This window comes from Lycium ferocissimum, chromosome 8 (genome assembly GCF_029784015.1).
Source record: "Lycium ferocissimum isolate CSIRO_LF1 chromosome 8, AGI_CSIRO_Lferr_CH_V1, whole genome shotgun sequence".
Classification (NCBI taxonomy): domain Eukaryota; kingdom Viridiplantae; phylum Streptophyta; class Magnoliopsida; order Solanales; family Solanaceae; genus Lycium; species Lycium ferocissimum.
Window position 1 is genome coordinate 32,638,385 of NC_081349.1, and position 19,978 is coordinate 32,658,362.

General features: G+C 32.6%; 2 protein-coding genes across 2 annotated transcripts; one reads left to right on the plus strand and one right to left on the minus strand.

Annotated features, from left to right (window-relative positions):
* Positions 1 to 317: 317 nt before the first annotated feature.
* Positions 318 to 4,332, minus strand: LOC132066263 (monocopper oxidase-like protein SKU5). Its single transcript, XM_059459608.1, has 8 exons — positions 4,195 to 4,332; positions 3,372 to 3,481; positions 2,902 to 3,172; positions 2,345 to 2,480; positions 1,891 to 2,260; positions 1,293 to 1,661; positions 736 to 992; positions 318 to 523 (listed from the first exon to the last, which is right to left on the minus strand). Exons 1-8 carry the CDS (start codon positions 4,330 to 4,332, stop codon positions 459 to 461), a joined length of 1,716 nt encoding a protein of 571 aa, XP_059315591.1. The 3' UTR covers positions 318 to 458.
* Positions 4,333 to 12,511: 8,179 nt separating this feature from the next.
* Positions 12,512 to 18,435, plus strand: LOC132068089 (NAC domain containing protein 50-like). Its single transcript, XM_059461559.1, has 4 exons — positions 12,512 to 13,369; positions 15,453 to 15,730; positions 15,822 to 16,004; positions 17,688 to 18,435. Exons 1-4 carry the CDS (start codon positions 13,186 to 13,188, stop codon positions 18,192 to 18,194), a joined length of 1,152 nt encoding a protein of 383 aa, XP_059317542.1. The 5' UTR covers positions 12,512 to 13,185; the 3' UTR covers positions 18,195 to 18,435.
* The last annotated feature ends 1,543 nt before the right edge of the window (positions 18,436 to 19,978 follow it).

Below are 19,978 nucleotides of genomic sequence, written 5' to 3' on the forward strand. Positions count from 1 at the left end.
TTATTTTACAAATGGATAGTCTTTTAGCTAATAATAGAACTACCTTAAACATGTAACGCTTTAATGATATGGTTAGTGCCTTTTACCAGGCGTCTCACATGTTGAATTGTGGTGCAACAACAACATGGTCAGTGACGAGTCAAATAGCCGATCCCCGCTTGTTTAGGATCGAGACATAGCTATTGTTGTTGTTATAATTTTTCTAAGGATCACTACCCAATTTTTCATCTTTATTTAACTCTTCTATTCATTCATCACATGGAAATGAACCTATACATGGCAGAGTGGAAATTTGCTATTAAATATTGCAATTGAGAATCAAGACAACCAAATAAACAATGTTTAAACCTCAAGATTTTACTTTCAAATATAAAATGTTATTTTGGTTATGAGATATAAGATACAATAATTGGAATTAACATCATATATGAATCTTCATGTAATCAATAGAACTACTATCACCATCCTGCTTGTGGAGCTGGAGTTGGACTTGCAACAGGTGAAATAGAACTTTCAAACAACCCTATAAGAACAACAAAAGATTAATGGAAATTAACTTAAATAGTCGCCCACTCAAAAAAAAAAAAAAAAAAAGGTGGATGTATAAGTAGTGTATAATTTATGTATATTGGCTAGCGGATGTAAATATTTTGGCCCAAGCATGGCCAAGTATAAGGATGTGATCATTTAAACGTGTGATGAAGAAAATTAAGAACAAAATGAATTGGCACTTACCACACAAAAGAAGATTTTGAGGTGGTTGTCTCTCCTTAGCAGGATTAGGATTATCGTCGAAAACTCGTATAAAAAGTTCTTGTCCTAAGTACCAATTCTTCAAGTGTTGTGATCTCAAGTTCCACATTCCAGGATTGTCAAGAAAAACATACACTGCTGTCCATTTTCCAGGATAAACTTGGACTGTTGAACGAACAACAGGATCGAAAATGTTGTACATTTCACGTGCTGCTGGTGTCCATTCTCCATTCCCAAATCTGAAAAAAAAAAAAAAAGTAAGTCGTTACAGAGCTCTTGTAATCAATCACTCATATGTCCATTTCGTTCTGGCTAGCAAAATCGGGATATTGTATGTAGCTTGTGTGCCTTCACTATAAAACATGCCTTAATTTGAATATAATGTATATGGCGTAGCAGCATAGAGTGATGAACATCCTTCATCGAAAAATTATATTGAGTATATAAGAAATTATAAAAATTACTTTTTATACATATATATTAAACTTTTGAACATCCTTAGCGGAATTCCTTGCTTTGCCACTGTGAATGAGGCTTACCCTACAACATAGAATCCGAAACCATCCAAATGCCAAGAATCCATAATATCGAGATTGTTCTTGAAGACGATTTCTAGCCACCCTTTATGGATTCCAGAGACAACAGAAACTCCATAAGCAGCAGCATCATTCACAGAGTGAACAGGAAATCGATCTAATTCGTAGACACCAGATCCGTTCACAAACATATCAGCAAGTTTCAATGGTGTCTCCGGTTTGAGATAGGACACGTTGTTGACTACATATCGCGGCCAGCCATTAATTTCACCCTTCGATCCCTGAAGGATAAAAGTTTGAGCCAACGTCACGTTTGACACGTTAAATGTTCCTTGTGGATTAGGCCTTGCAGCTCCTGTTGTCAGGTTCCACCTATAGTACACATTAATTAGACCAATTAGTACATCTCAAATCCATACTAGTTACTACTAAAAGAACAGGAATTGGACGGACAACTTCTGTATGTCTCAAATCCATCGCTAATCTTATTTAGCGACGGATTCTGTTAGCTATAGTGACGGATTAGTGACAAAGTTCGTAGCTAATTCCAGGTATTATTTTTTTTGTAGTTGTTGGCTAAAATGTCAAAAGTAATGCTTACGTGATTGATTTGGCTTGATTGACTGAAAACTCGACATCAAATGGATCAGGACCAGAAGGAACAGGACCACTAACTGTTGTTAAAGAATTGGCATAGTGCAGAACCCCTATTCCTTCCAGAGATTCACTATTGCGAGACTCATTACTTTTGAACATTTTAGGAGTTGCTACAATGAAATAATCAGCTTCATTTTGATCAGCAGTAACGAGAACAGAATACGATTGGCCAATGTGCACGTCGAGAGAGTCAAGTGTTATCTGATTTGTGTAAGAACCTTCTGTCTCAACCAAAACCATCTTGTGGTTCTGAATTCTGAAGTTAAAACTCATGACGGTTCCAACGTTCGATATCCTGAATCTGTAAGTCATTCCTACATGTAAAATATGAAAGTAAATGATCAGAGATTTCAGATTCAAGAATCAGGATCAAGAAAAAAAAAAGAATTATGTTTTACCATTTGATACAGTAAAAGATTCGTGTCCATTCGAAATTGAGAGTTCATCATATGGTCTTTTACCATTCATCAAGATTGCATGAGGAACATCAAAGAACTGACTAGATTGCCTGTCTTGTACAGAGGACCTAAGAGACTGCTTATTAAAATGCGCACGAGCAAAAAAGAAAGAACTTTAGTTGATTAATGTGAAGGAAAAAATAGTTTCAGTGTAGAACATTGAAAATATAATTAAGTAAATAAAAGTGTACGTGATGGGGGGCGTGTTGAATATATAATAAAGCTAATCAACGCACAAGAGCAAAAAAAGAAAAAACTTTAGTCGATTAACATGAAGGAAAAATCACTTCCAGTATGGAATTTGAAGATATAATTTAGTAAACAAAAGTGTAGCCTTTCTGACAGTTTACGCCTTTAGATGATATGGTCATATAAATCAACATGGCATCAGAGCAGACAGTCACCAGAGGGGGCGTGTTGAAGATATGATAAAGTAAACAAAATATAACCTTTAAAACTGCTTAAATTTTTAGATGAGACAGTATAGTTTTGATCACCTTGTAATCAGTACGGAACCAGTCGCCAATCAGAAGATCAAACTCAGCTTCTGGTTTGGGGAAAGGGACAGCTATGACAGCACGATTATTGACTCGAATAGGTCCAGATCCTCCAGCAACCTTGTGAAAGTTGATTGAAGGGAAGTAAGTGAAAGTGCCAATCTGATCCTTAGCCTGAAACACATATGTCCAATTTGTTCCAGGTTCAATTGCACAGTTTGTACCAGAAACTCCATCTTGCCATGAATTTAGCCTTTGTTGGATGCCATTCCTTTAGAAAAGCAAAAAACAAAAAAAAAAAATCACAATATAGACCTCTCTATAACAACATTTCACTATAACGGCCAAGGTTTCTTTGGAAACGATTTTTTCATGTTATGTTATATAATATTTTCTTTATAATGATATTTCACTATAGGAGCCAAAAAATATCCGAACAAACAGTGTCGTTATGGATAGATCGATTGTACCATGTTATGAGCAAGGGTTCATCCATGTCATTGAAGACATTCACATGTACAACATCATTAGTTGTGGCATTGATTAGTGGTCCAGGAAACATTCCATTGATAGTGATAACCTGTAGCATAAAATTACTTTCTTCTGTCACTTCAACAAGTCAAAAATTGGATACAGAATAAATCAGTTTATTCAATGAGTACTTTAAGTTCTATACACTAACAGTGCAAAGAATATTTATACTAGCAATGCAATTTAACCGCTTATAGCAGATTATTTCTGTGTCTTTCTCAAGAATCGCATGTTGTTATAGGTAAACTTAATCTCATAATATGATTTTTTTTACATTCTCAATGCACAAAACTTAAACTCATCTAAACTTACCGATGAGTTTATTGTCAGTGACCTCACAATATAAATAGCCTTTACACTACTTATGCAATTTTACCGGTTTTAGCAGGTTACCATATCAGGCTTGATATGGAGACTTACCTACTGTTGTAGTTCAACTTAAGTAAAAATCCTCTATACTGTCCAGTGCACATAACATAAACTCTCTATTTTGTTCAAACAAGTGAGAAATCTGCTACGGAACTGTAAAAAATATATATTGTTATTCCTTCCGTCCCAATTTACGTGGCTTCTGTTTGACTAAGCACAAAATGTTAAGAAAGAAATGAAGACATTTAAAACTTGTGACCGTCTTGCGGCTATAAGTATTTAAAGTTAAATTGTTTCTAAAGTTAGAAAGGTGACGACAACATGTTTTTGGACAAGACTAAAAAAAGTAAGTTTGCCACATAAATTGTGATTAAAGGGATCAAGAACGCTTACAGATTGAGGAGATATCAAAGGATTGATAGTTGTGTCAATGGAAACAATCCATTCATGATAGATGTCAATGCAATTTACTCCACTTACTAGTACAACAACCGATATAGCATAAACAAACATCCCCTTAAGAGGTGCCATCATATTGAAGGCACTAAATAAAATGTCACTAAAGAAAATACTACAATACAGTATTAATTCTTTCTATGAAGGTGATATAGAAAGAGCAATCTAATGTACATAACAAAGTTAATGAAACTGATGGAGATTACTATGAAAATGGAGATAATTAATAGGCCAATTAGACAAGAGAGTTAAGCCAATATTAGAGTGATTATGGAATAATGGAATGCCGGCAAAACCATGGAATTAAAAAAATAATTAGTAAGTTGTGAGTTTGCCAGATTGCATAAATCTGAGAAGCAAGAAGGGCATATGGAACAAAATTGCCTTGACAGTTTCAAAGTCTTTCATATTTAAGTGATCTTTTTTTTTAGATATTTTCTATCATTGTTTTTTAAACCTAAGCTTTATATAACGTATTGTCATTCTGTGGAAGCTTTGTAGAATCTTTTTTTATTTCCCACCCGGTGTTCAGTATTTATATTAGAGCTCGACTATATTTAAATTCGCACCGCGTAGGGCCCATTCGGGGAAGCGCTCTCTACTAGGGCTCGAACCTGAGGCCTCTCGTTAAGAAAGAAGTAGCCCCATCCGCTGCACCACATCCTTTTTTGTGGTGGAAGATTTGTAGAATCGTGGGTACGGAATTTTATTAAAAATCATATCATCCCTCTCTATTTTTATATTTGTTATTTCAATTAGAGTTAATGGTCAAAAACACATCTAAAGTATCACATTTTGCGAATTTCACACCCCAATTATATATTGTTCTATTTACGTACCTAAATTATCACTATCTATGTATTAAAATACATCACTTTGAGTAGTCGATGGTGGATAGTGTACACTCCATTTTTGTTTAATAAGGGTCCCAAGCGGCACTCCACGTGGATATATATTTCCACCCAACAACAACAACATATTCAATGGAATTTCACAAAGTGGGATTTAAGGAGGGTAGAGTGCGCGCAGACCTTACTGTTACTTTGGGTGGATAAATTTCCACCCAAATAGATTAAAACACACCTAAACTATCCCACTTTCTCGAATTTCATACTTCAGCTATCTAGTGTTCCCATTACATACCTAAAGTATTAGTTGTTAAAGACTCCAGGTGGACCCATTTTTATGGGGGTTTCAGCTCTTACGTGCCTATTATCGTGTAATTTAAATATTTGGCCAACTCAAAGAACGAGGTGTGCTTTAATAGATAGGGTGTAATAGTTTAGATATGTAATGAAAACACTGGATAGTTGAGGTATGAAACTCGCAAAAGTGATATAGTTTAGGTGTGTTTTAACCTGTTCACTCTTTCATTGATGTTCTAACCAATCACAAATGACTATTGAAAAATATTCACATGCAATGGGAGGACATAGACTTTAGTTCCTCATAATGAATTCGGAAAAGGCTCAAATATGTCATCAAACTATTGAAAACAACTCATTTATGTCATTCATCAATATTTTAGCTCATTTATGCCATCGAACTATCAGAAATAGTTCATTTATGCTACTCATCAATAGTTTGGCTCATTTATGTCATCGTTGTTATCAAAATGACTCATCCATGTCATTTTTCATTAACACCGATTTTATAATACCAGATATGATACGTGGCCTCCAATTAGAGGTCTACGTCGTTTAATTAAACCAATCCAATTTTAAATCCAAAATTAATAAAAAAAAAATCCGACCCATACACCCTACCCACCCACAACCATAATCTAGTTGGAGACCACGTGTTATATCTGGTATTGTAAAATCAGCGTTAATGAAATATGGCATGAATGAGTCATTTTGGTGACGGGAGATGACATAAATGAGCCAAACTATTTATGAGTGGCATAAATGAGCCATTTCCAATAGTTCAATGGCATAAATGAGCCAAACTATTGACGAGTGGCATAAATGAGTCATTTCCGATAGTTCGATGGCATATTTGAGCCTTTTCCGTAATGAATTGGAGCATGGACATATATAAACGTTCATTGTACAAATATATTTTCTTAATTGCCTAATTGGCCCGTCTAGTCTGCTCCTTAAGATATCTAAAATATATACACATGAAAAATCATCTTGTATCTAACTAAAATTAATAGTCATTTTATGATGATATAGCTATGAAAGATTTGAAAAGATTAATAAGATTATGAGCATGCATTGCTAAACAATTTCGATCTGCTAATTAACTAATTTAATTAGGCTAGAGGTGTGGCCCTTGTTCCAAGAAGTAGTAGTAATGCTATCTTTTTTCCTTCTTCTGGTGAAAATAACAATAATAGTCTCTTATTTTTTGGTATATGTCCTTAAATATATTATTAGGCGGTCCTTTAAGTTTGCTAAAAATGAGCATTTTTTATCTTAATCAAATATTTGACAAAGTCCAATGTTAGATTTTATGGGATTGTGGAAAAGAAAGATGTAGTAAAAAAGATCATAGAAGTCTCGTCAAATATTGAAAATCGTAGCATCAAAAACTGCATCAGATACCAAAAACAAATAAAAAATACTAGTAGAAATTGTATTTTAAAAAGTTACACCAAACTCTTGAAATAAACCAAAAATAGCATAAATCTAGAAATTGTACCTCCAAATGTGAGTTCATGTCAAAATCTTTTTTCTTTAAAGTTCATGTTAAATTTATCAATTATAGTTTGTTAAATATTTGATGTAAATCATAAATAATCGCTTTTAACAAACCTAAAGGACTAAAATAGTTCAAGAATATAGTATTTACTAGCTATATATGCCCGTGCGATGCGCGCCGAACATGTTTATTCACTTTAATTAGCCTGTCTTTAAGGTTTGTATTTTGTAAATAATTTTTAAAAATTTGTCATAGTCATGAAAGTTGTTCATCAATGTGAAAAAGAAAATTAGTAAGAAGGTGAGGGAAAATTAATATTTTGATTTTAGATTTTTTTCTTTTAAATTGTTTAATATCTTATATGTATACCCACAAGTTGATATCCATCTCAATCAATTAATCGTTCGTATCCAAACATAAGAACCAATGTTGTATATATTGGATTTTTTAAAAGTAAAACTAATAAAATATTTTTATTAAATTAATTAAAATATATAGGAAATAAATGTGTCTGATAATTAAAATTGAAGTGCATACGTCTATGGAATAAATATTAAGTATTATGACATATTAGAAATGTGATATGTTATATCGTAAATCACCAAATTTTAATTCCGAAATGAAAACATAAAGTAATACATTTTATAAATGTAAAGAAACAATAATCAGATAATGCAAAGGAAAGTAAGATGAGTAAAGTATTGACAAAAAAGGAAAACGGCTTTTCCTTCTTTCTTAATACTTTAAACGTGAAAGGAGGACGAACAATAGCAATGCAAATTTGTACCAAAAGTTATATAAATTGCACACTTTAATCAACTACTTTTTTATCCCACTTAGACTATGGGAGAGTAAGATAAGTAAAGTATTGACTTCTTTCTTAATACTTTAAACGTGAAAAGAGGACGAATAATAAAGAATGCAAATTTGTATCAAAAGTTATATAAATTGCACACTTTAACCAACTACATTTTTATCCCACTTAGACATTTGTCATAGTCTCTCTCCAATAGACTATTTTCAAGAATATTTATTAGAAAGGGTTAATTTTATTTTGGTTTTATAAATGAACATAAATGAACAAGTAATTTGGACACACACATATTATATTTTTCAAGAACGCGAAAAGTCAAGAGTGAGCAAGTTAAAGTGTACGGAGGAAATAAATGTGTCGGAGAATCAAAATTGAAGTGCATACGTTTATGGAATAAATATTAAGTACTATGACATATTAGAAATGTCCACGTGGGATTAAAAAAAAGTTGGGTAAAGTGTACAAGTTATATAGCTTATGGTGCAAGCATTCATTGCGTGTACAATTTGTTAAGCTTTTGGTACAAGTTTGAGCAGCTGTGTTCGTACCCCAAGCCACTTATATATATTAGAAATAGAAATATGGGAAGAAAATAAATATTCAGTAAAAACGTTAAAAGTCAAAAGTGAACAAGTAAAAGTGCACGGAGGAGATAAATATGTGTCTAGGAATTAAAATAGAAGTGCACACGTATATACATAAGAAGAGAATAAATATTCAGTACTATGACATATATCCACGTGGGATTTATTTATTCTTAAAGAATGTGAAAAGTCAAAAGTGAACATATTAAAGTGCACAGACGAAATAAATTTATGTGGGAGAATTAAAATTTGAAGTGCATACGTCTATACATTTATATGGAATAAATATTAAGTATATGACATATGTCTACGGGATATAAAAATAGTTGGATAAAGTGTATAAGTTATATAGCTCATGGTACAAGCATTCATTGCGTGTACAATTTGCGAAGCTCGTGGGAAAAAAAATATTCAAAGAAAAAACGTAAAAAGTCAAAAGTGAAAAAGTAAAAGTGCACTTGAAAATAAATGTGTCGGAATTAAAATAAGTGCACACGTATATACACGAAGAGAATAAATATTCAAGATCTTGCTAAGATATATCCACGCGGATTTATCAATTCTTAAAGAATGTGAAAAGTCAAAAGTGAATATATTAAAGTGCATTTAAATAAATTTGTGTAGAGAGAAATGAAATTTGATACGTATATACGGTAAACGGAATAAATATTAAGACTACGACATATGTCTACTTAGGATATAAAAATAGTTGGATAAAGTGTACAAGTTATATAGCTCATGGTACAAGCATTCATTGCGTGTATAATTTGTGAAACTTGTGGGAAGAAAACAAATATTCAAAGAAAAACGCGAAAAAATTAAAGTAACGAAGTAAAAGTGCGTTTGAGAATTAAAATAAAAGTGCAAAACGTGTATACGTGTTAGAATAAATATTCAAGTACTATGACATATATCCACGTGATTTATCAATTCTTAAAGAATTAAAAGCGAAAAGTGAAATATATTAAAGTGCACGGACGAAATAAATTTGTGTAGAATTAAAATCGAATCCGCATACGTCTATAAATGGTAATGAATAAATATTAAGTACGACATACGTACACGTGATATAAAAATAATTGAATAAAGTGAATGTTATATAAAATTTTGATACAAACATTCAATGCGTGTATAATTTGTGAAGCTCATTGTGCAAGGGGGCAGCTGTGTTCGTACCCCCACCGCACTAATATATAATGAAAATATGAACCATTTTAAACATGCCTGAATATATGGAATGGACCATTTTTGTCATTTTCACTCTTCTTGAATATGCCATGAAGTTTGAACCCACACGCACATACAATTATCTTACTTGACAGGCAGGGAAACCAAATTTGGACAGGTCAAATATGGTGGCCTGATTATGATTTTATCACTTTGGATTCCATTTTGTGGGGCTGCAAACTTTCGAAACAAGTTTGCTTGAGCAAGAAGAAAATAAAGTTACAATACTGAACCGTAAAGATTTTAGATTGTTAGGGTAATTTAACGTGTGATAGTCAGGTAGTTATCATTTCTATCATGGCGCTAATTAATAATTTATAAGAGATTTATTTAGAATTATCTTATGAATGATGTGATTGATATATACTTTAAAGTGCGGACAACAAAGTACAAAAACAAGTCATGCGAAGAGTATTTAAAAAAGAATTTAAAGATTGTGATGAGTTAGGTGATAAGTAACCCTCGATTTTTAATTAGAGGTTTATGTTTCGAGTTCAGAAAATGGAATTGCTTTTGAGAGCTAACACTTTTTTGTTTTATTGTTAATCATGATATTCGGGTTAACCAATACACACATCTCGATTAATTTTACGGAGTATCAAAATCTTCCACCCGCATAGAAAGTGGGTAATTAACTTTATCCATTAATGCTTGAATAGATGAAAGAAATCACCTAATATTTTCCGATATGATCAAATTTCTTAACTTCATAAACGAATACTGAACATCAAATAAAAAATCACAACCAAAAGAAAAAGGTTTCTTGATGAACGGGAATTAAGATGTTGCTTTGCTTGTACTTCTTTACTTTGCACACGCATTGACTCCCTTTATTTAATTCTTCATTCTTTTTTTTTTTTTTTTTTTTTTTTTTTTTTATTTTTTTTTAATTTAATTCTTCATTCATATTCACACTTCTTTAACTACTCATATTACGTTGCATTTATTTTATTCCTATCCCCTAGACATATAAAATAAAATAATGTACATCTCCATTTATTTAGTTATTTTGCATTTTGGTCCACTTGTAATCCATCTCCCTCCGTCAACCATGCACCAAGTTACATTTAAACTATTTTTAAACTTGAAATTACTGTCAAATATAATGGTAGTAGAAGCTTAATTTAACACATATAATAATTAAGTGATATAATGGTAAATAATTTGTCGAATCTGTAGAGATTCACAAGCAGAAGGATCGAAAATATATTTTTATTAATTAAAAGTTAAACGTTGTTAACTCATATCACAAGGATCAAAATTAAAATTTGTTGATATTGAGAGACTATAACAGCTCAAAATTTCCATAAATATATAAGAAGAAAATTGTAAAAGAAAAGATAAACTTGCAAATGTCATTTTCAGTCACGATAAGATCCAAAAAATCTGTTGATATTTTTTAGAGACTTATTTAACAGCTCAAATTTCCATAAATATATAAGAAGAAGAAAATTGTAAAGAAAAGATAAACTTGCAAATGTCATTTTCAGTTTAATAATCAAAACTCCACTTAATTTACAAATTAGATAAGATCCAAAAATCTAGCTTTCACTTAATCTACGGATTTTTTTTTTTAAAAAGTGTCTAAGTAACGAGAGGTTGGCTTATTTAACAAAAAATATTGTCCTGTGAGTATGACCATGATATCATGATTCATGAAGTTAATTAATTTCCATTAACGCCTAAGTTTTTCCCAATATTTTGTCAATCTAATATTCTAAACACTCTACTCTATATTCGAAGTATATGTTTAATTCTTTTTCTTCAAATTATCTTAAAACATATTCATAAAAGAGCTGGGATGAAACTAAACAAAATTTGATAAACAAATTCAAACTGCTATAAAACTTTGTATTTTCTATGACTTATTTTTTGAAATTTCAACAGAATCGGTAAACTTATATACTATCTGTTAATAATATGTCTAAATTTTTTGAACTTATATAATAATATATAAATCATAATATCTAGGATATTTTGCCATTAATTATAGTAGAAAATTACTTAATTACCTTAAATGTACGTAGACTGAGATTTTCTTTACAAAAAGAAAAAATATTTACACATGTTAAAAATATTACCTAATTTGTATGTAGACTAAGCTTTCCTTACTAATTGGTTACACATAATCAATGTCTATGGCAAATTATATAAATTTATTTTTAAATATGATAAATTAAGGTAAAAAAATAATATTTTTAGTAAATGATAAAAGTGCTTCTAAAAGACACAAAAGATTTTCATTCCTAACCCTTTCTCACTTTAGTTGGTCTGAGTGAGGATAGTATCTTTCCAGCACGAATCTTATACGTTCAATCCTCTGTATGAGCTAACTGTAATAACGAACTTTCAAAAATGAATATGTTTATCATAAATAGATTCGTCATTTCTGACCCTTCTTCACCTTAGTTGATCCGAGTAAGGATAGTATTTTTCCGACGCGAATCTAAATAAGTCTGATCCTCTGTACGGGCTAACCGTAATAACAAACTTTTAAAATGGATATGTTTATCATAAAAAGATTCATCGTTCCTAACCCTTCCTCACCTTAATTGGTCCGAGTGTTTTCCACCGCGAATCTAAATTAGTTTGATCCTCTGTAGGAGCTAACTGTAATAATAAACTTTCAAAATGGATACAGTTTATCATAAAAAAAATCATCATTCTTGACTATTCTTCATCTTAGTTGGTCCGAGTAATGATAGTATTTTTCCGACGCGAATTTAAATAAGTCTGATCCTCTCTAGGAGCTAACCGTAATAACGAAAAATATGTTTATCATAAAAAGATTTACCGTTCCTAACCCTCATTCACCCTAGTTGGTCCGCATGGGGATAGCATTTTTCCACGCGTGAATCTAAATTAATCCGATCAATAAACTTCAAATACCAGGTCACTAAACAAAAAATCAATTTACAAAATGATATTTACAAAAAAATAAAAGCTTTTCTTTAAATATAAAGGTTGTTCATTTTGCTTTGAAAGGAAACACCATTTATGTAATCGACAAGTAACTTTGTCCCCTATAAATGGCTAATCTTTGTGTAGATTTTTGATTTCCGTGTTAAGCAAGTCTCTCTATTTTCACTTTACTTCACTTCTAATCTTCTCAACTCTAACGTTTTATCTCTTTATGTTCCATTTTTCTCTTCTTTTTCTTAATATATCTCATTAATTCTGATTTGGGTATTCATAAAAAAGCTAAATTTACATTCTTGGCTTTCTGGTTATGGCTAGTTTCTGTTTTTTTCCTTAATTTTTCTCATTTTTTTTTCTGAATTGGGTATTCATAAAAAGCTGGAATTTACATTCTTGGCTATCTGGGTGTGTCTAGTTTTTTCTTTTCATATATTTTTTTTTTTAATTTTGGGGGTGAGAAACGGAGTAAGAAGGATTCTTTCTGTTTTTTTCTTAATTTTTCTCATTAATTTTGATTTGATATTAATAAAAAAAAGTTATCTTTACATTCTTGGCTTTGTGTGTGTGTCTAGTTTTTTTAAGAAATGGAGCAAGAAGGAATTTTTCTTAATTTTTCTCATTGGTTTTGATTTGGGTATTCATAAAAAGGTGATCTTTACATTCTTGGCTATTTGGGTGTGCCTAGTTTTTTTTTTTTTTTTTTTTATTTTTTTATTTATATTAATTTTGGGGTGAGAAATGGAGCAAGAAGGATCAGTGGTGGTGGCAGCGCCAACATCATTGGCACCAGGGTTTAGATTTCATCCAACAGATGAGGAATTAGTTAGGTATTATTTAAGGAGAAAGGCATGTGGAAAGTCATTCAGGTTTCAAGCTGTTACTGAAATTGATGTTTATAAATCTGAACCTTGGGAACTTGCAGGTTAAAATTCAATCTAATTTTTTTTTTTGCTGATTTTATGTCATTTTTGTGTCCAATTTTGTTGTATGTGGTGATTGTTTTGTTTATCCTTTTGAATTTTGTGGTTTTTTGATTGGTTAAGTGCATCTTTCAGGTTAAATTAGTTGATTGGATTAGAAAAAAAATGGAGTTTAGGAGTTTTCAGATGATACAAATTTGTTTTAATGGTTTAAGTTATAAGGTTGATTTTATGATAAAGATTGAATTTTTAGTTGTCTGGAAAAAGGATGTCTAGAAAAAAGATTGAAATCATTTTTTTAGCTGATTTTATGTATCTGGTTGTTTTTAAAAATCTTTCAGAAATTAGTTGATTGGATTAGAAAAAAAAATGGAGTTTAGGAGTTTTCAGATGATACAAATTTGTTTTAATGGTTTAAGCTATAAGGTTGATTTTATGATAAAGATTGAATTTTTAGTGCTTGTCTAGAAAAAAGATTGAAATCATTAGTATCTGGTTAAAAATCTGAACCTTGGGAGCTTGCAGGTTGAATTCAATCTTTATGTCATTTTTTTGTGTCCAATTTTGTTGTATGTGGTGATTGTTCTGTTTATCCTTTTGAATTTTGTGGTTTTTTGATTGGTTGAGTGCTTCTAGCAGGTTTAATTAGTGAAAACAATGGAGTTAGAAGGTTTTAGGTGGTAGGGAAAACTTGTTTTTAATGTATAGTGTTGATTTTTCGATAAAGATGGAATTTTTAGTATTTTTTGTCTTGAAAAAGATTGAGTCTTAGTACTTGTCTAGAAAAAGATTGAATCTTTAGTAAAGCCATTCAGGTTTCAAGCTGTTACTGAAATTGATGTATACCAATCTGAACCTTGGGATCTTGCAGATTTAATTCAATCTATTTTTTTTTTTTGCTGATTTCATGTTAATTTTTTGTGTTCAATTTTGTTGTATATGGTGATTGTCAGATTTAATTAATGAAAAAATGGAGTTAGACGGTTTCAGATGGTACAGAATATTTGTTTTTAAATGTATAAGGTTGAATTTTTTTATAAAGATTGAATTTTAGTACTTACTTGGGAGCTTGCAGGTTCAATTCAATCTCTTTTTGCTGATTTATATGTTATTTTGTGTCCAATTTTTGTTGTATATGATGGTTATTTTGTTTATCCTTTTGAATTTTGTGTTTTTTGTTTGGTTGAGCGCCTTTTTCAGGTTTAATTAGTTGATTGGGTTAAAAAAAATTGGAGTTATGAGGTTTCAGATGCTAGATAAAATCTGTTTTCAATGTATAAGGTTGATTTTCTTATTAAGATTGAACTTGTAGTATGTACCCGTCCAAAAGAAACGGAGTTATGAGGTTTCAGATGCTAGATAAAATCTGTTTTCAATGTATAAGGTTGATTTTTTTGATAAAGATTGAATTTTTAGTATTTACTTGTCCAGAAAAAAGGGTTGAATCTTTAGTATCTGGTTATAAATCCTTGTTATCGAGTGTTTTTGAAGAGGAATCAGAGGAGGAGACTGTAAACAGCTAAGTCTTTTTTGTTTGCTCAAAGCTTTTCTGTGGATAAGAAAGGAAACTTTTTATATCTCGCATCTACGTGGGAACATGAGAGTCTTTTTCGTCGAGTCTCCCCGTTCCTACCGCTCAAACAGGCCTATAGAGTATAGCCAAGTGGTGTAAGGCATCGGTTTTTGGTACCAGCATGCAAAGATTCACCAAATAAGAATAAAATGTTTGACCCTGGGTAAGCGTGCAAGGATCCTTTTCACGAAGATATTTATTGCTAGTATTGAAATTAATAAATTAGTTAAATTGGAATGCACACAGCAAAATGTATCTCGATTTGGGGATGTACTCCTGCAGACTGCCAGTCTCAAGGAAGTTAGTGTGTTTCTGACATTTCCTCAGGTTTATTGGAATTGCAATGCTGCTCTTATATAAGAATAATATTTCTTGTCTTTGAGCTGTTGAACTAGTGTTTCTTCTGTATTTTGAGCTAGTAATTAGTTTGTCGTGTTATGAACCCACCTCCCTTCTTAGCCTGAACTTGGTAGCCTTTTTTCATGAATGGCATTTTGATTGATGCGGTGCAGAACATGCATCGCTGAAGAGCAGAGATATGGAGTGGTACTTTTTCAGCCCTGTGGATAAGAAGTATTGCAATGGATCTCGACTTAACCGAGCTACTGGCCAAGGCTACTGGAAAGCTACTGGGAAGGACCGTCCTGTTAGCCATAAATCTCAGCGCATTGGGATGAAGAAAACACTCGTTTTCCATAGTGGCCGAGCTCCTGATGGAAAGAGAACAAATTGGGTTATGCATGAGTACAGACTTGCAGACGAAGAGTTGGAGAAGGCTGGAATTGTGCAGGTGCGGACTAGCGTTTTTTGTGAACTTATCTACTTTCCATATTGAGTTTCGAGTCTTAAAAGGTTCCTTTTGTTGGTTTGCGAGGACGTAGGATTCCTTTGTGCTTTGTAGAATCTTCCAAAAAAGCGGTTTAGGACCACCGACCGGTGACAGATATGCACCTTTTGTTGAGGAGGAATGGGATGATGATTCAGCCGTGCTTCCTGGAGGAGAGGCAGAGGATGATGTGGTGAATGGTGTTGAAGCACGAGTTGAGAGCAATGAACTTGACCAGGTTCGAATTTTCTTTAGATATAGTTATAGTACACTGAAACTATATATTAAGTGACCGTCACCTCCTCTTCGTATTATATTTTTCAGCCTTTCACAGACTTGTTTAAGAATTTCATTATGCACACGAAGCAGGGTACTTCTGCATTATCGGTCTCTACTAAATTTTTGCTATCATTGTATCCTTTTAATATGATCTCCTCTAGATTGCTGAAACATTGTTCTTAATGCGATGTATGGATTTTACTGTTGGTAAAAGAAAGGATCAGATAGACAACCCAGAATGGGAAAGTATGAATTTCAATGCTGTCAGTGTAGATATAATGCTCTTAATTGCAAACTTTTTTGCTATTTTGTCGTCGCTCTTCTTTTCTTAAATGCAAACTTTTTTTTTTTTCCTATATTGTCTTTGCACTTCTTTTCTTAATTGCAAACTCTTTTGCTATATTGTCATTGCGCTTCTTTTCTTAATTGCAAACTATTTTGCTAATTTTGTCGTTACTCTTCTTTCTTAATCCCAAACTTTTTGCTATTGTCATTGCTCTTCTTTTCTTAATTACGAACCTTTTGCTATTTTGTTGTTGCTCTTCGTTGTTAATTACAATTTTTTTGCTATTTTGTGTCGCTCTTTTGTCTCCTTGTCTTTCAACCTTTTTGCTGTTATGTTAGTTGTAGATAACGGTTTATCATCTTGTTTTACCGTTGATATTAGTAATATGGAAGGAATTAAAATAACAGACCAGAACAGCAAAGTATGAATGCCAATATCGTTAGTTGTAGATGTGATGCTCTAAATTGTAAAATTTTGCTACTTTTCGGTTTCTCTTCTTTCTCCATGTATTTCTCTACGTTAGTTAGTATTACTATTGGAAATATTCTGGAAAATCCGAAAGTAATTTTTGTTAGCTAGTGTACTTAATGGTGTGCATCCTTAACTTTTTAGTTTAATTTGAACATCGCAACATGCCATTTAGGTCTTTTTGTCAATAACTGCTTCATCTCCATAACCATAACTACTCCAAGATTCAAAGTTCAAATCTCAAAACTACGGTGTGCTTTATAATGGTGGATATCCAGCTGTCCTGGACATCAGTTTGTTTTGTGAATTCTAGGAATTGGAGGTGGGGTGATGCTTTAAGCATCAGTCGCAAAGCTACAGAGATAATTTCTGAAAACCACTTCTAGTTGAAGGTTTTGACAAAGTGGACTGAAATTTATCAGAGGAAAAATATTTTTATCTGGTGATAGTGATGTTTCTTTAGGGTATTTGACGAGGGAAATCTCGTCAAGACTCTGTTGATTAGTATATTCTGGATTTCAATCTTGTCGAATTCTCACCTAGAATATGAAATGTATTTACGCTTGAACAATGTTTTTGATCATTCTCTATTAGCTCTCAGAGTTTTACTTTGTTTCTATGGGGATTTCGCCTTGACTTGAGAGTCTTTCGCAAGTTAAAAAAAGTTTTTGTATTTAGCTGTGTAACTTCATCATGCCCATTTCTTCCTTCAGTTGTGGGGGATTCTTCACTTACATTCATTAGCATGTGACGTTGCATAAATTTGAGGGTTTATCTGTCCCGTATAATTTCTTGCATTTATTATTTGATAAACTCTGGGGTGTGCTTAACTTTTTCCAGTATGAGATTTACTTTACTCGCCGCTGACTATGAGCTTTTGATAAACAGGATGCTCCGCCCAAGACTGTTCTCCATATTGAAAACGCGATTGAACCCCAAATTCTTCCATTTGTTTGCAAGAGGGAGAGATCGGAAGAGCCGGAACTCTCCTTAAGCCAAAGTAAGAGATCCAAGCATGATGATCCAAGCTCTAGCCGTGCAAATGGTTCTGAAGATTCAACTATTACTAGCCAGAATCCGGTGAATATGATGACGACGAAAGATTACCCCGTTGCTCTCTTAGGATTCCCCCTGTTAGAGCCCTTTGAAACCAAGGAAAGCCAACCTTCTAATACCCTAACTTTTGATTCCTCCAATCTTGAAAAATCCGTGCCTCCGGGTTACTTGAAGTTTATTAGCAATTTAGAGAACGGGATCCTAAATGTCTCCATGGAGAGGGAGACACTAAAGATTGAAGTGATGAGAGCTCAAGCCATGATCAACGTTCTTCAATCGCGTATCGATCTTTTGACCAAGGAGAACGAAGACATGAGAAGACATGTCCGAGATGGTTAGACGATCAGCAGCATTTCGATGCGTTTCAGTTTATTAATTGTCAGCTGAAACCCTTATATCACATTTCTTCGCTTATCTCATACACCTATGTAACATTTCTGTAGTTCTTGCTATTACCTGGACCAAAATGTTCTCTTAGGTGTCTGCATATTTTTTTTCTGTTGCATTGGTCAAAACTTAATCATCTTGGGTTTCAATCTCTGGCTCAAATCTATTTTACTAGCTTGTTTTGTTTTTGTGATATTTTTCTCTTTCAATAGCCCAACTTTATTGCCTTTCTGGTTGCATATAGGGGCGGAGCTAGAGGGTGCAAGCAAGGGGGTTCGTCTAAATCCCCTTCGCACGGAAATTACATTGTATAAGGTCAAGAATATGTCATTGACTTTTTTGTGTGTTTATTTTTTTATATTTGAATACCCTTAGTGAAAGTCCTGACTGCATCATTGATTACATACGTAATCAAATTTGTCAAACACGTTTCTGTATCAAAGAGAAAGGTACTTGACTTTGATCCAAATGATATGTTTTTTTGATAGCTATGGTGTATATTGCGCTGCATTTGACTATTTCTGTAGTATTTCAGTAGTATTTGTTACTATACGAGTAAATATATTTGCTTATCAAGGCTTGGACATAATGTGCTGTATGATAGTCTAGAGATCAAAACATGAAAGAGGATTGATGTATATTTAATGATCGCATAAATTCCTCTTGATGGATACTGGGGTGAGTTCTTTGCACCATTGTTTTACATTTTAAATGCTAAATAAATCTTCATGTCATTTTCTCTTTGTTCTATATATATATATATATATATATATATATATATATATTTTTTTTTTTTTTTTTATGACATGGAACTGAAATGCTTGTACCTTTACACAAGCAAGGTGAACTCGACCCCTCTGTATTACTCAAACCACACACAAAGATAACCCGCACTTGACAAGTCATGTGCGATGCGAGCTCGACTCAAAGGCAAATCCTCGCTATCGTTAGTTTTTTAACTTGAGACCTCCATTATGAAAGCTCTACGCTCAACTAACTGAACCAACCATCCTTTGATGACATGGGAATCGTAATGCTATTTAGCAACCTTTGGGTGCGCAAGGAGAAGCGAAATTATCTGATAGCTCCCAAACCACACAGAAGAGATAACCTGCACTAAGCAAGTCTCGTGCGATGAGCTTGACCCAAAGGCAAATTCTTTGCTATCATAAGCGAGGATTTCGAGCACAAAAGGCATCCCTCCATTTATAGAAAGTCACGCTCAATCAATCAACAACTCATGGTCTCTTTGTTCTATATTTACAGAGCTGAATAGGAGAAGAAAGACCCAACTAAACCAGTACTGCTGCATTCGAGCTTTGTGACATTATGTGTTGCCTTTTGTTGTCAAAAATTAAAGTACCATTTCATCACAAGTATATCTTTAGTGACATATTTCTTAAAAAAGTATATTCGAGCTTGTGACATGGTTGGATCCTCATCCTACGTTGCTTGGAGTCATAATGAAACACAATAATGTCATATTGTGTCGTATCTTTTCAAACTACATAATTTTTGGAAGATTCTACATACATTCAGTGATATTTCTCAAGGATTGAGCAACATATACTGAATTTACTACTGATAGAATTATTTGATGACCCTGTTTAGCGACTCTTTAAACACTATCTCGTCAATTAGTGGATTAAATTTCAAATTTTGAAATAATTGGATTAAATTTTATTTAGTACAGAGTTGGCAAATCACAGTGGTCTCATGTTCAAATATCTACATAG